Raw genomic sequence first — 15,444 nt, 5'->3', positions numbered from 1 at the left:
GGATTTACCACACGTGGTGTCACTCAGGTAGTCTTGTTCCATATAAACGTAAACCCATCGTTGTTTACCACACTGATGTAACTACCCTACATTGGTTAGCTGAAGGAATTCAGACGAATTATGTTGTACTTGTGTTGTTAATAGCAAGTACTTGATGTATCATTCAAAGTAACGGAGTGCCTACAGGAAGAAACCTTATCCCTCCGTTCTTCTGTCTGGACCTCAGCACATAATGGACTCAATGTCAGACTGGAGCTACGGAGAAATCATTGCTGTACGTGGATAACAATCTGCCTCCAGAGTGTATGTGGAAAGCACCTACTGCAAATGAGAAATTAACTTGATTGAGTAACAGCAAATGGGCTGTTACGGACTGAAGAGAGGTTTCTTAAGAGTTGAATACAGTGAAGATGTGAAGATGTGGCCGGTTAAGAATGGAAAAACTGTCCGGGTGGCGTGGCAGTCTATTCTGTTGCCTACCAACACGGGGATCGCCGGTTCGAATCCCCGTGTTACCTCTGGCTTGGTTGGGCGTCCCTACAAACACTATTGGCCGTGTCTGCCGTTGGGAAGCCAGATGTGGGTATGTGTCCTGGTCGCTGCACTAGCGCCTCCTCTGGTTGGTCGGGGGCGCCTGTTCGGGGGGGAGGGGGAATTGGGGAGAATAGCATGATCCTCCCACGCGCTCCGTCCCCTTAGTGAAACTCCTCACTGTCGGGTGTAAAGAAGCTGCAGGTGACTCCACATGTATCAGAGGAGGCATGTGGTAGTCTGCAGCCCTCCCCGGATCGGCAGAGGGGGTGGAGCTGCGACCGGGATGGTTCGGAAGCATGGGGTAATTGGCCGGATATAATTGGGGAGAAAAATCAAAAAAAGAATGGGAAAACTACATAACTGTCATACAGTAAAAATTGCTTGGTATTTTAAAGCTAATCTAAAGTATTGGATGAATAATTTAGTTTCTAGCACTGGATTAAAATTATGTCAATACATAATTAAACATTATTAGATGTGTGTGGATATGATGACATGTCGATGATTAAAACTGGCAGTGCACTTGTTGCAGATATTAAAATCTACTGGTTCAAACTAACTGGGACACATTTGAATGGCAAACAAAAACAATGGTTTTGGCTTTGCTGTCAGAACTAGTCATGCTCATTGCGTTTTCATCAAACAAAACATTTTGGTCTAAAATATCACACAACCGGTCTTGTTGCCTTTGGGCAAGTATTGTTGTCACTGACTAAATCTCCCCGCTTTACCATCTCATCTACTCAAAATGAATTGTTTTGACTAGCCTTAATTTCCTGAGATTGTTGGAAGATAACTACACCTGTTTAACTTATCAAACACATAATAAAAAGACAGGAAAATGAGTGCCGGTAAATAAATATTCAAAAGCTGAAGTACGTATATACTCATTGATAGTTACTCCAAGGTCTCCCTGCTGATATCTTTTCTGCAGGCTTATCCCTTATGAAGCACAACACTTAGCACCATCCATTTCTATTTAGGGGCAGGCAACAGTTTTCTACTCGGATCAGGTTCCTCGGATCTGATTTCTTAGCACTCAACACAAAAGTACCTCTAAACAGTATTACATCTCTTAGCACTCAACACAAAAGTACCTCTAAACAGTATTACATCTCTTAGTACTCAACACAAAAGTACCTCTAAACAGTATTACATCTCTTAGTACTCAACACAAAAGTACCTCTAAACAGTATTACATCTCTTAGTACTCAACACAAATGTACCTCTAAACAGTATTACATCTCTTAGCACGTGTGCACTTGAACCCAGTGACAGAGAGGAAGTCTATAATTTTCTGTCTTTGAAAACACTATTCCCTTGTTAACTGTCGACGTCCCTAATTGATGTCTCACCTCTTAGAAGTCAGATTTACAAGTTTGCAAGTTTGATTTAGGCTTTGATTTCACATTAGAAGTGTGTCAGCAGAGAGTGTTTTTCAAATGTGCTTGTTATATGGGCAAGGCTGAAACCTTGGTGGCAGCTCGGCATCGGGTAGTGTGTGTGTGTGTGTGTGTGTGTGTGTGCGCGTGTGTGGGCTCTAGCTGAATAACTATGTGAGCAGGGTGTTCTAGCTGCATGCTGCTCCCCCTCCCCTCCCCTCCCCTTACCTCCGCTCTCGCTGCGTCTGCTGTCACTGAGCATACCCTCTTTTATCCTCTCTCCTTTCCTTCACCACTAAGCACCCCTCTTCTCCGTGGTCCTCGTGCCACCGCTCCCTTCTCTCTTCTCCCTCTCCTTTCTCTCCGCCTGCCCTCTTTCCCCTGTACCTAACACTCTCATTTCCGCTCTCCATTGAACAGCACCTGCTCCCCTCTCCCTGCCCCCCTTCCACCTCATCTCTCCTTGCCTGCCTGTCTGGCTGTGGGAGTTGGTTCCTGTGCTGTCCTGTTTGCTGAAGCAGAAGATGTCCTTGTGCGTGAAGGCCACGGCAGAGCACGGTGGAGCGGTGGGAGCTGCCGGGAGAAAGTGGTTCACGGATCTGATGCCAGACTGCCCTTCCTCCTTCTTCCACTCCTCCTCTTCCTCCTCCTTATCCACCACCTCCTCTCACTCCTCCACCTGCTGTGGCTGCTGTCATCTTTTTCAGGCCTCCGCCGCCTTCTCAGGCTGGACTCGCAGCTCTTTCCCGCATCTGCACCCCCCATCTGCTCTGCCCTCCTCCTCCACCCTGAGACCTTCTCCTCTTCGTCCTCCTCTTCCTTCCCACATCCTTCTAAACCATCACCATCATCACCAGCATCACCATGACCACCCTGGGGCTGCCTCTGGTCACATTATCCCCATCACCCATCACCATTACCCCTGCACCGCCCGGTGGGCCAGGACAAACCAGCAGCAGAGCTCTGGGAGGCTGCGGGAGGTCAGAGAGGTAGGGTGCTCCAAGAGAAACACTGGAGCTTTATTTGACTGTGTGTTTAAATACTTACTGTGTCCTTGGGCTTTACGATTGAACATATGGCACTCTTTAATGCAGCTTGAAATACAGGATGTGCAGCATTACTTTTGTCTTTCCCTATTTAAAACTGCTTCCAGTGAATTGGAAAAAAAACACAAACTAAATATAGAGGCTTGGATTGTGGCCGTTTATTTATTCAACTCCATTTATTTGTGTCTGTAGCTTCCTGATGAAATAAATAGATAATGATCAGATTTCATTTTAAGCTCAGCAAAACAAAAAATAGAATATAAAAAAGCCACTGCGTGCGTTTGATTGACACAGTACAGAGGGGGTTTCTGCTATGCTGTGTCTCTTTGAAAATGTGGGGCTTAGGTCCTGGCTTTTTCGCTCTTATTGCTCCTCAAGCTGGTCAGCCTCTGAAGTCTGAGAGTTTAAAGCGGGATCGCTCTCTGCTCATGGTTTTGTATTGATCATACTGGCTGATCAATAATACTTTGACTCGGACCATGAAGTCATATCAGCACCCCCCAATTCATGCCTCAACTTAAAAACTATGATTGTTTTATTAAACAAGTCATCAATTCAGTGTCACGGTGAGGCAAACGGGGTCCTTTGAACTCGGAGGGAGGGGGGGTGCTCTCTTTTTTTTTGCTGTGTATGTCAAAACCAGCCAAATGGAAATTGCTCAGCAACTGCAAATATCTCATCCCCTGGTTAGATAAAATAATGTATTAGAGCTCCTGAGATAATGGTTTAGTTCTTGCTCAGAAATTAGATTTTTTTGGCATTTTCCACCTTTTTATTTGATAGCGATAGCAGAGAGAGAGACAGGAAAAGGAGAGTGAATGACATGCATCAAGGGGCCTGAGCCGGATTCGAACCCAGGCCGCTGTGGTAAGGACTCAGCCTTAAGTGGTACGTGCTGTACCAGGTGAGCCACTGGGGCGCCCCCAGAAATTAGATTTAATTAAACAAAAGTGAAGCTAGGGGTTACATGCATATTTAGCAGGAATTTGAACATTTTATCTTCACATGGGATTCCAGTTTCGAAACGGAAGACATGTATAAACTTCCTTTCCTATCTGTACGTTGCAGATAAGTGTTATGAAAGAGACATTATGAGTTGCAATTTGATTTTGTTCACCTGCAGAAATAATGTCTGATTGCTTTGAGCATTAAAAACAGCAAGAAGATTTCATTAGTGGATATATGCTCACTATAAATGTAGATTTGGGGCATCCAGGCAGTGTGGTGGTCTATTCCATTGCCTACCGACACGGGAATCGCTGGTTTGAATCCTTGTGTTACCTCCGGCTTGGTCGGGCATCCCTAGAGACACAATTGGCCGTGTCTGCAGGTGGGAAGCCGGATGTGGGTATGTGGCCTGGTCGCTGCACTAGCACCTCCTCTGGTTGGCCAGGGTGCCTGTTCAGGGGGCAGGGGAAACTGGGGGAAATGGCATAATCCTCCTACACAGTACGTACCCCTGGTGAAACTCCTCACTGTCAGGTGAAAAGAAACGGCTGGCGACTCCACATGTATTGGAGGAGGCATGTGGTAGTCTGCAGCCCTCCCCGGCTCAGCAAAGGGGGTGGAGCAGTGACCGGGATGGCTTGGAAGAGTGGGGTAGTTGGCTGGGTACAACTGGGGAAAGAAAAAAAAAAGGGGGGGGGTGCAGATTCATCTTGAACTAGGATTTGAGTGCAATAGTGCACTAGTCCTGGACTAGTGACCTGGTGGCTTCTCTCAAGCCCATCTGCCTACCTCACACCAGGAGCTACACACTTTTTATTTTACAAGCCGGGATGGAAAAAGAGTCCTTATCGAACCTACCGAGTCTCAATTCCAACATTCAAAGTTTTGTCAGGTAGAGTTTCAGCCACGTATAGTCACTCTTCATCATCTTACTCAGTATTATATCTCACTTGGTTATCTTTCTATGGCTTGCCTCTGTAGAATAAGACGTTTTCTTTACTTTTCCCAGGTATTCTCACTGACTGAATTAATACCGCACAAGGTTTCAAGATACCAGTTGCATAAAACCTTTGACGCAAATGAGAATATCAAAGAGCCTTCTCTATATGTACAATTTCTTATTCATCGCTACTACGCTGACTTTTGATAAATGTGGTCTTTGGGAAGTCAAATTTTTCAAAAGAATATTATCAACTCAGACGTCTCTTAGACCTTAGCCTCAAGCTCTTTGATGAGGCAGTTTAATGAGGGAGCAAAGTGGCTTTGCTCCATATTATCGCTTCTGGGTGTAATGTTTTGTTACATTACATCCAATCCAATTTGGCTTTTGATTTATGGGCAAAATTGCACGTCAAATGAGAAAGGGCTACCTGCGTCATGAACAAGATTAATAAATGTCGCTAGTTTTCTATGTGTGCACTCAAATTTGCAGTGTTTTTTCTGTCCTATTGTTGTTGTTAGAGAGCTGCAGCACTTTATGGAGGATGCTTCTCAAAAGGGTGATGACATAGAAAGTATCAAAAGCTGAATAAAATGAGAGAATAACCACTTGAGCTGTAGTTAAAGGTCATCATGTGAAGAATGCATGCACTGTTTGGTAAATCACTGCAGATAAAAGCCTATATCTATACATAGCTCATAGTACATATCTATACACTCTAGATAAAAGCCTGTGTGTGTGTGTGTGTGTGTGTGTGTGTGTGTGTGTGTGTGTGTGTGTGTGTGTGTGTGTGTGTGTGTGTGTGGAGAGAGACAGAGATAAAGTGAGACAGAGAGATAGACGTACAGACTGACAGAGATGAGATATATAGTTTCACAGTCAATGGGTCCCAAGGACACTCCACTACTGAGCCAGCACTTTAGACCTGCAGAGAGGACAATGAGTGGGGGAGAGAAATGAAAATGGAGAAGAAAAGATGAAGCAGTGAATAAATAGAGTGGTGCAAGTGACCGAAAAACCAAAAGAAAGAGTATTTGCTTAGTAATATTTTCAGAGAAAGAAGAAAGTGGATTGTGAACTTGATCTCTGAGAGGACAACAGACAAGCGAAATCGCTGAAACACATTTGTTTGGGGCGATGGATGTCTGAGCATAAAACGGGGAAGGACGAAGTTTGATGGGAGTGAAAGCTCAGGGACACTGTGAGGGGGGAAAGGAGAATTTAGTTTAGAGCGTCACCATATTAGATTACACGGCAGGGGATCACCGTATCCTGTAAAAATATTATTTGTAATCTATTAAGAGTAGTCAACAGTATACATAGTAGTGATTTGACGAAATACTAATGCTTATGTATGGGATTACTTGTTGGATCATAAATACAGTTTGATTGGCAGTAAGAGTTTATTCACATACTACTTACAAGGCTACAGTTATACATATAAGAGAAAGAGGGACCTACCGACATCGGGATCGCTGGTTCGAATCCCGGCTTGGTCGGGCGTCCCTACAGACACAATTGGCCGTGTCTATGGGTGAGAAGCCGGATGTGGGTATGTGCACTGGTTGCTGCACTAGCGCCTCCTCTGGTCGGTCAGGGCGCCTGTTTGGGGGGGAGGGGGAACTGTGGGGAATAGCGGGATCCTCCCACGTGCTACGTCCCCCTGGTGAATCTCCTCCTGTCAGGTGTAAAGAAGCGGCTGGCGACTCCATGTGTATCGGAGGAGGCATGTGGTAGTCTGCAGCTCTCCCCGGCTTTGAAGAGTGGGGTAATTGGCCGGATACAATTGGGGAGAATCCAGCAATGGATTGTACTGGTGGCATCTTGGCCTTATGTGTTGCTGTCATGCTTTGATCAGATTCTTTTTTCTCCACACGTTTCATCTGAGAACAGAGGTGCGTCCGAGTGAGCGTTCAAATCTGAGAGTTATTCATCATCCTGTCAAATTGGTTTTAGAAAGAGATCTTGCTCAGAGAGTGATTTGTCAATCTGTCAGAAAGGTGGCAATGTCAGGTTTGGATCAGGGAGTGATTCGTCATCCTATCTACCAGGTTCTGTATATGATCTCTCTGACCAAGGCAGCAATTTGTCAGCTTGGTCCTCGAGCTTCAAGAGGAGAAAAAGATCAAATACCAAATTGTCTGCCCATGTTAGCTTGTCCATTGTGTCTTGGTACCAACCGTCTGGTTCAAAACCGTGGTGCCCAGTGGTTTAAACTGGGTGGCACGGTTGGCCACAGTTGGTGGCCTAGTGGTTAGCACTGTTGCCTCACAGCAAGAAGGTCCTGGGTTTGAACCCCAGGCCGTCCCAGGTCCTTTCTGTGTGGAGTTTGCATGTTCTCCCTGTGTCTGCGTGGGTTTCCTCCCACCATCAAAAAGACATGCATGAGGGCATCCGGGTAGCATACCCCGCCTATTCCGTTGCCTACCAACACTGTGATCACCGGTTCGAATCCCCGTGTTACCTCCGGCTTGGTCAGGTGTCCCTACAGACACAATTGGCCATGTCTGAGGGTGGGAAGCTGGATGTGGGTATGTGTCCTGGTTTCTGCACTAGCACCTCCTGTGGTCAGTCGGGACACCTGTTCGGGGGGGAGGGGGAACTGGAGGGAATAGCGTGAGCCTCTCACATGCTACGTCCCCCTGGCAAAACGCCTCACTGTCCTAGATCCTTTCTGTATGGAGTTTGCATGTTCTCCCCATGTCTGTATGGGGTTCCTCCGGGTGCTCCGGTTCCTTCCACCATCAAAAGACATGCACGGGTTAATACTCCCATCTGTGCCCCTAAACAAAGCTATGGAAAGAAGAACTGGAGTTGGTCCCCCGGGTGCTGCAGTTGCCCACTGCTCCTATACAACAGAATGGGTTAAATATAGAGAACAAATTTCATTGTAACCTACAATGACAAAATAAAGTGGCTTTCTTCTTCAAAAAAGTGTTTTTTTCCCTCCTGTCCAATGAGTTTCAGAGAGAGTTATAGCAAAGATCAATTCATCTTTATACTGTAGATGCTATGGTCTCAATACGTAAGATATAACGTAACAACGCCATGTGCAATGCTGCAGGATGAGGATGTCCTGTGTCGGCTTTAAGATATTGGACTAATCAATTTCCTTACACTTTACAAAGCAATCCCTATTAGCAAGGATATAATATACTACTACTTTCAGCTGCTCCCCTTGGGGGTCGCCATAGCGAATCATCCGTTTGCATTTCTTCCTGTCCTCTGCAACTTCCTCTGTCACTCCACCCTGCCTGCACTCTCTTCTTCACCTCTCTTCTGCACTCCCCGTTACTTTGGACAGTTGACCCCAAGTATTTAAACTCATTAGCAAGGATATAATATTTCTGCTAATTTCATATACATTCAATTCCAGACAAATTACTGTACTTCATCAACATATATGTGAGCTTTTATGGTTTTGTGTGCAACAAAGTGTCCCATGTGAGCAATTCAGGTCAATTTCCTGGTATGACAACACCTGATCAAATGAAACTGATTGGGGTTTTGATCAATGGTTACCACGATGAACTCCAGGCTAAACTGTCCTGAATCTACTGGTCACAGCCGACATATTTCACTTACACTTCAACATGCTGTTTAATGTTGTGATGTGAGAATCCAGGCATGTGGTTCATGTTATCATGTGAGGCTCTTCCCTTAAGTGATGTCTCATTGAATTAGGATTACAACACCTCAAAAAGGTGCGCTCTCTGTACATGTGGACACTGCATCAAGCCCGCCCTACCCTGTAAATAACTCTTAGTCTGCAACTACTTCTTCTTCTGTAAGTAACTGCACCTAATTTCATCTACTTTTATTTTGTCTTGTGTAAATATATTTTTTTATTTTGTATTTTATTAATTCTTTTAACTTTTACCTTACTGTTGCTGTTAACTTTTCCCTTTTCCCTCATGCACCGACATGACAAGTCAAATGCCTTCTATGTTCTTGAACTGCTTGGCACCAAATCTGATTCTGATTCTGAAAAGGCTCTACAGTTCATTCCAGCATCCCAGAACTACCTCTATCTGAACCCACTACGAGCAGACTTAACAAATTCGTGTTAACTAAGGACAGAATTAGCATATCTAACATCAACTTTATATCTATGCATTAATGCCTAGCTAACACCAGCTTGTGCTACACAGCTATGCCTTTTAAATGGCTCACCGTGGTAAGATCTGAAATGATCTGAGATGAAAATGTCTTTACATTTCACTGTGTCTATATCTAGGTTTCCAGCAAGCAAACTATATGGCAGCCATTAATTATTAGCAGCTGATATTTACAACAAAAAATCAAAGGATCGGCTGACTCTCAGGGTAGAAACAGCCCGGTCAGCTGATCAGGGACTAGGCGGTTTAAGATCTGATTTTAGAAGTATTAAAATGCATTGAAGTTATGCTTATCGCTCTTCATGACACCTAAAGAAAGCTCAACTTTGCGTTCCAGTGTCCTGAAACCACCCCCTACTAAATCCACTTTCAGCGAAAACTAAAAGTTGCCTTGCTATTAACTATAACAATTGCAAGAGATTCCATCAACAAACCAAATCTTGGCAAATAAAAGGCTGCCAGTTCAGCTAAGACTGTCAGACAGTGAGGGTGTCCGGGTGGCGTGGTGGTCTATTCCACTGCTTACCAACGCGGGGATCGCCGGTTCGAATCCCCGTGTTACCTCCGGCTGGGTCGGATGTTCCTACAGACACAATTGGCCGTGTCTGCAGGTGGGAAGACGGATGTGGGTATGTGTCCTGGTCACTGCACTAGCGCCTCCTCTGGTTGGTCGGGGCGCCTGTTCGGGGGTGAGGGGGAACTGGGGGGGAATAGCGGGATCCTCCCACGCACTACGTCCCCCTGACGAAACTCCTCACTGTCAGGTGAAAAGAAACGGCTGGCGACTCCACATGTATCGGAGGAGGCATGTGGTAATATGCAGCCCTGCCTGGATTGGGAGAGGGGGTGGAGCAGCGACCGGGACGGCTTGGAAGAGTGGGGTAATTGGCGGGATACAATTGGGGAGAAAATTCAAACAAAAGGAAAAAAAGACTCAGACAGTTAGACCAGTTTCAAAATCTCAGCAAACAACATAGCCTCATGTGGCAATTACAGTCATGTCCAGTTCTCTGTTTTTTAACTTGGTATTTATATTTGAGGGGTTATTTGTCGGTCTGTCCAACGGGTCTGCGATGAGTCATTCAGAGGGGTTGCTGGAGATTCTTTGTGTCTGTGATGGTTTCCCCAGTCGACTAAACAAGGTTTTTAAATCACAGAGACACATGCGTCTGCTGTTGATGATTCACACAGGATCAAACGTAAAAGGCTTTCCTTCTGAACCATAATGGCACGGCTGAAAAGAGCAACCACACTCCACACATCTCTCTCTGCTGAGGCTTATACATTGCTACCTGTGGTTGTAAGTCTTTCGAGTGAATTAAACGTTCAATCCTCATTTAGACAACGCAATACTGATGTAATAACAATTTTCTGGTACAGCGCTCAAGTTGAGAAGAAACTCCTGTTTCTGCCAGCGTGGTAGTGTAGTAAACGACTCACTGCAGCTAATTACCATTCCTAAACCAACATTTAGGCTCTTTATGTCAGCTTGAGGTGGGGGTGGGGGTGGGGGGGTGATTGTGCGAGTACAAGAGAAAGAACAGAGGGAGAAAGTATAGACCATTTCTCATGGTATTTCTTTTAAGTTAAACTGCCATTTCTCATTTCGGAAAACTGAGAGGAAGAAGGAACATGATGATTTGAGATGAGACAGCCTCATGCTGAAACCAAGTGAAATCTGAGTCCTCCAGATTACCCAGAGATAGTCCAGCTCTCAGACACCTTCTTCAATAAAGGACCAGAGATGTGATGCTGATTGTTATACCTCTGGGGCACAGCGTGCTGTAGGATATGGTTAGCCTGGTAAGCCACATGAAGCCAAGAAAAAGGGATAAATATAATATGAGGTAAATACAGTTGAACCCTTTTGGACATACTGTTTAATATCAACGTTAAAGCCAAAAGTTTGATGACTGTGATGGCTATTACTCTATTATGAATCCGGGAAATGTAATTTTTGTAGTTCAGAATGGGTGCAGATGGTAATTTTTCTACTTGATAAGATGACTTTTAACTGTATGACAAGAAAAATTGTGCTCTAGCAAAGTTTGTTTGCAGTTATTGGATCATTTCCCCCAATAGTGCAAAAGCAATACTGTACACCTCATTCCCATCAGTTTTCGGATATGGTTGAGTTAATAAGGCAAACAGCCAGAGAGACACAGGAAATTATTTCCTATGGAGCGTAGCCTCATGAAAGATAGGGAATGGTTTATAATTCATCATGTAATCTGCCATCTGCTCCATAAGGGCACAACCCAGAAACCTCTCTGTGTGAATGATCTTTTTATAATGTCAATATTTTTTCAGAGAGAAAGAGATGAAGGATGTTCCCGTATTTGAAGGGGCTGGCACTGATGAAGGCAATACTAAAAATATGCTGCATTATTTGGGTTTGCATTCAAGATTGTATATATGTGTGCATGCAAATCCCAGAAAGTTGATTCGGTTCATCAGGACACAGGATTTAAAACCTTGTGTCCCTATGAACTGAATCAGCTTTCTGGGATTTCCTCACCTGGATTATTGAGCATGCATCAAGACATGCACGAAAATATGACGATAATAGAATTATGTCTCATGTAAGCCCTTTTCTCTCCATCAAGGGCTGATGACTCACCCCCTCTTGAGAGAGGAGGAGAGAAAAAACAAGGGGTGTGAGCCAACCGGAGCATGTGTGTGTGTGTGTGTGTGTGTGTGTGTGTGTGCCCTAGTGAGAAGTGAGATCGACAAGTTTAGTTTCTGCTTGAGGTTTGTGGGAGTAAGTTGTTGTTGGCAATTCCACTCAGGTCTATTTCAGGTCCCACATGCTCTTAATTTTGAGTGTTAAACATGATCACTGGGTTTTTCCTCCAGAGAAAGAGTCATGTTAAAAGGAAGCAGAGGCCGGATTTCAAAAACTGCAGTCTCTTGTCATAGGCCATTCGTATAAAAAGTCTTATCCTATAGGTTCATTTAACAGTGGCCAAGAAACATACCTTTCTGCAGTTTTCTCATCAACAGTGTAATATTGCAAGTGGAAGAAGCGTTGAGACGGTAGGAGACAGCCGAGAGTGCAAAACACAACATTTATGAAGCAGAGCAAACATTTTGACTGCAGAACAGCAATAACTCAAGGCACGGCTCCATTAAGCCACAACCCAATGACATTTGTAAAACATAAGACAAGACAATACAACAGCGTTAAGCCACAACACAACACCATTTAGCTGCAACACAAAGTTCAGACATAAAGGAGATCTTTGCTGTCAGATCTCACCAGTAAAATGGTAAATCACACATTTGGTTAAGGTTAGCTCAGACTTTGGACACAGTGGATAGGGGTCTGTATCCTGATGCTATTTATGTACCCCCAATAGATTCCCCTTATGTTGAAGAAGACATTTTTGAAACTCTCCATTCAGAAATTGCCTATTTCTAGGCCCAAGGAAACAACTTCTTTTCTTTCCCCTCCTTTTTCTCCCTAATTGCACTTGGCCAATTACCCAATATTCCGAGCTGTCCCGGTCACTGCTCCACCCCCTCTGCCGATCCGGGGAGGGCTGCAGACTACCACATGCTTCCTCCGATACATGTGGAGTCGCCAGCCGCTTCTTCTGACCTGACAGTGAGGAGTTTCGCCAGGGGGACATAGCGCGTGGGAGGATCACGCTGTTCCCCCCAGCTCCCCTCCCCCCTGAACAGGCACCCTGACCGACAGAGGAGGCGCTAGTGTAGTGACCAGGACACACCCACATCCGGCTTCCCACCCACAGACATGGCCAATTGTGTCTGTAGGGATGCCTGGCAAGCCGGAGGTAACACGGGAATTTGAACAGGCGATCCTTGTTGGTAGGCAACTGAATAGATCGCTACGCTACCTGGACACCCTAGGGAAACATACTTCTGACTGGAGATCTGAATGGACAGACAGCAATTAAACCTGATGTCATCGACAAACAGGGCAACAGTCATATGTTTGATCAGGCTCCCCTGTTTACCACACCAACCATCAGCCATCAGAACAACCTGGACTCTGAAATAAATCAGCGTGGCGAGGAGAAAGTGCATCTCTGTCGGGCCTTAGCCCTGTACATAGTTAATGGTAGGTAAGTTCAGAGGGGACCCTTTAGGCAGATTCACATAGGCCTCAGCTCTTGGATTTAGTATAGTAGACTATGCAGTCACTGACACGGACCCCTCCACTATCACTGTTAAACAGCAATTCCCCCTTTCAGATCACAACCAAATAAATGTGTTCTTTAAACTCTCAGGTCAAATGAGTGGAACAAAAAAAGGAACCCAGTAAAGTGTGTAAATTAAATAATATTTACAGATAGGCCCCAGACAGTGAAGAGAAAATCAATATGTCCCTACCGGAGATGGTGTAAAAAGGCATTGATGATATACTATACAGGCTCAGTGACTGCCAATTGGCAATCGAAAAAGGAATACACAAAAAAATCAAGGCAACCAAAAGAAAACAGAGCATGTGATCACTGTTTGCAGGCTAGTTTGAGACCGAGATGCACTTCCTCCTACGATGTGAAACATTCAGTGAAATAAGACATTTACTTAAAAGTGGAACTCTGTAATTTCAGATTTCAAAGAGCTTAATGACCTCTCAAAATTAAAAATACTCATAGGAGAAGGAGACAGGGCATATCTTGCTATCCAATATGTACCAACATGCCACAACCTGAGGGAGAGTACAGACACACACACACACACACACACACACACACACACACACACACACACACACACACACACACACACACACACACACACACACATGCATAGGATAAATATATGTGTGTGTGTGTGTACAAAAGTATTAGGATACATGGCCATTACACCTACAGGAGCTTTTATGACATCCCATTCTAAATCCATAGGCCTTAATATGGAGTTGGTCCCCCCCTTTGCAGCTATAACAGCTTCCACTCTTCTGGGAAGGCTTTCCACAAGATTTTGGAGCGTGTCTGTGGGAATTTTTGCCCATTCATCCAGAAGAGCATTTGTGAGGTCAGGCACTGATGTTGGACGAGAAGACCTGGCTCACAATCTCCGTCCTAGTTCATCCCAAAGGTGTTTGATGGGGTTGAGGTCAGGGCTCTGTGCAGGCCAGTCAAGTTCTTCCACACCACTCACCCAACCATGTCTTAATGGACCTTGCTTTGTGCACTGGGGCACAGTCATGCTGGAGCAGAAAAGGGCCCTCCCCAAACTGTTCCCACAAAGTTGGAAGCATAGAATTGTCCAAAATGTCTTGGTATGCTGAAGCATTAAGATTTCCCTTCACTGGAACTAAGGGGCCTAGCCCAAACCCTGAAAAACAACCCCATACCATTACCCCTCCTCCACCAAATTGTACAGTTGGCACAATGCAGTCAGGCAGGTAATGTTCTCCTGGCATCCACCAAACCCAGACTCGTCCATCAGACTGCCAGACAGGGAATCGTGATTTGTCACTCCACAGAACAGGTTTCCACTGCCCCAGAGTCCAGTGGCAGCATGCTTTACACCACTTCATCCAATGCTTGGCATTGTTCTTGGTGATGTAAGGCTTGCATGCAGCTGCTTGGCCACGGAAACCCATTCCACGAAGCTCCCGGCACACAGTTTTTGTGCTGGTGTTAATGCCACAGGAAGTTTGGAACTCTGCAGTTATTGAGTCAACAGAGCGTTGGCAACTTTTACGCATTATGCGCCTCAGCACTCGTTGACCCCACTGTATGACTTTACGTAGTCTGCGTGGCTGAGTTGCTGTTGTTCCTAAACTCTTCCACTTTTCAATAATACCCCTTATAGTTGACCGTGGAATATCTAGCAGGGACGAAATTTCACAAACTGACTTGTTGCAAAGGTGGCATCCTATGACAGTACCACACTTGAATTCACCAAGCTCTTCAGACCGACCCATTCTTTCACAAATGTTTGTAATTGCAGACTTTATGGCTAGCTGCTTGATTTTATACACCTGTGGCAATGGGTCTGAATGAAACACCTGAATTCAATGATTAAGAGCTATGTCCCAATACTTTTGTACATCCATCCACCCATCCATCCATTATCTTAACCACTTAGCCTGCTCTCAGGGTCGCGGGGATGCTGGAGCCTATTCCAGCAGTCACTGGGCAGCAGGTGGGGAGACACCCTAGACAGGCCGCCAGGCCATCACAGGGCCAACACACATACACACACAAATACCTAGGGACAATTTAGTATGGCCAATTCACCTGACTTACATGTCTTTGGACTGTGGGAGGAAACCGGACCCCTGGAGAAAACCCACACAAACATGGGGAGAACATGCAAACTCCACACAGAGGACGACCCGGGACGACCCACCAAGTTTGGACTACCCCGGGGCTTGAACCCAGTACCTTCTTAATATGAGGCGATCATACTAACCACTGCACCACCGTGCCACCCCCTCATGTCGCTGAGCCCTGCTGAACAGGCTGGACGGACCCGAATACCATAACCCCACT

The 15,444-nt window shown here is 45.2% G+C and overlaps 1 protein-coding gene across 1 annotated transcript in view; it reads left to right on the top strand.

Annotated features, from left to right (window-relative positions):
• Positions 1-15,444, top strand: part of LOC130118497 (oxysterol-binding protein-related protein 10-like) — a 133,306-nt gene that overhangs the window by 33,951 nt on the left and 83,911 nt on the right. Inside the window, exon 5 of the mRNA XM_056286950.1 lies at positions 2,337-2,905. Coding sequence (XP_056142925.1) covers positions 2,337-2,905 — 569 coding nt within the window. The remainder of the gene's footprint in view (positions 1-2,336; positions 2,906-15,444) is intronic.

The sequence above is a fragment of the Lampris incognitus genome, chromosome 9 (genome assembly GCF_029633865.1).
Source record: "Lampris incognitus isolate fLamInc1 chromosome 9, fLamInc1.hap2, whole genome shotgun sequence".
NCBI classification, from domain to species: domain Eukaryota; kingdom Metazoa; phylum Chordata; class Actinopteri; order Lampriformes; family Lampridae; genus Lampris; species Lampris incognitus.
Note: the sequence above shows the minus strand (reverse complement) of the source record. Positions and strands in the feature narration are given on the sequence as shown.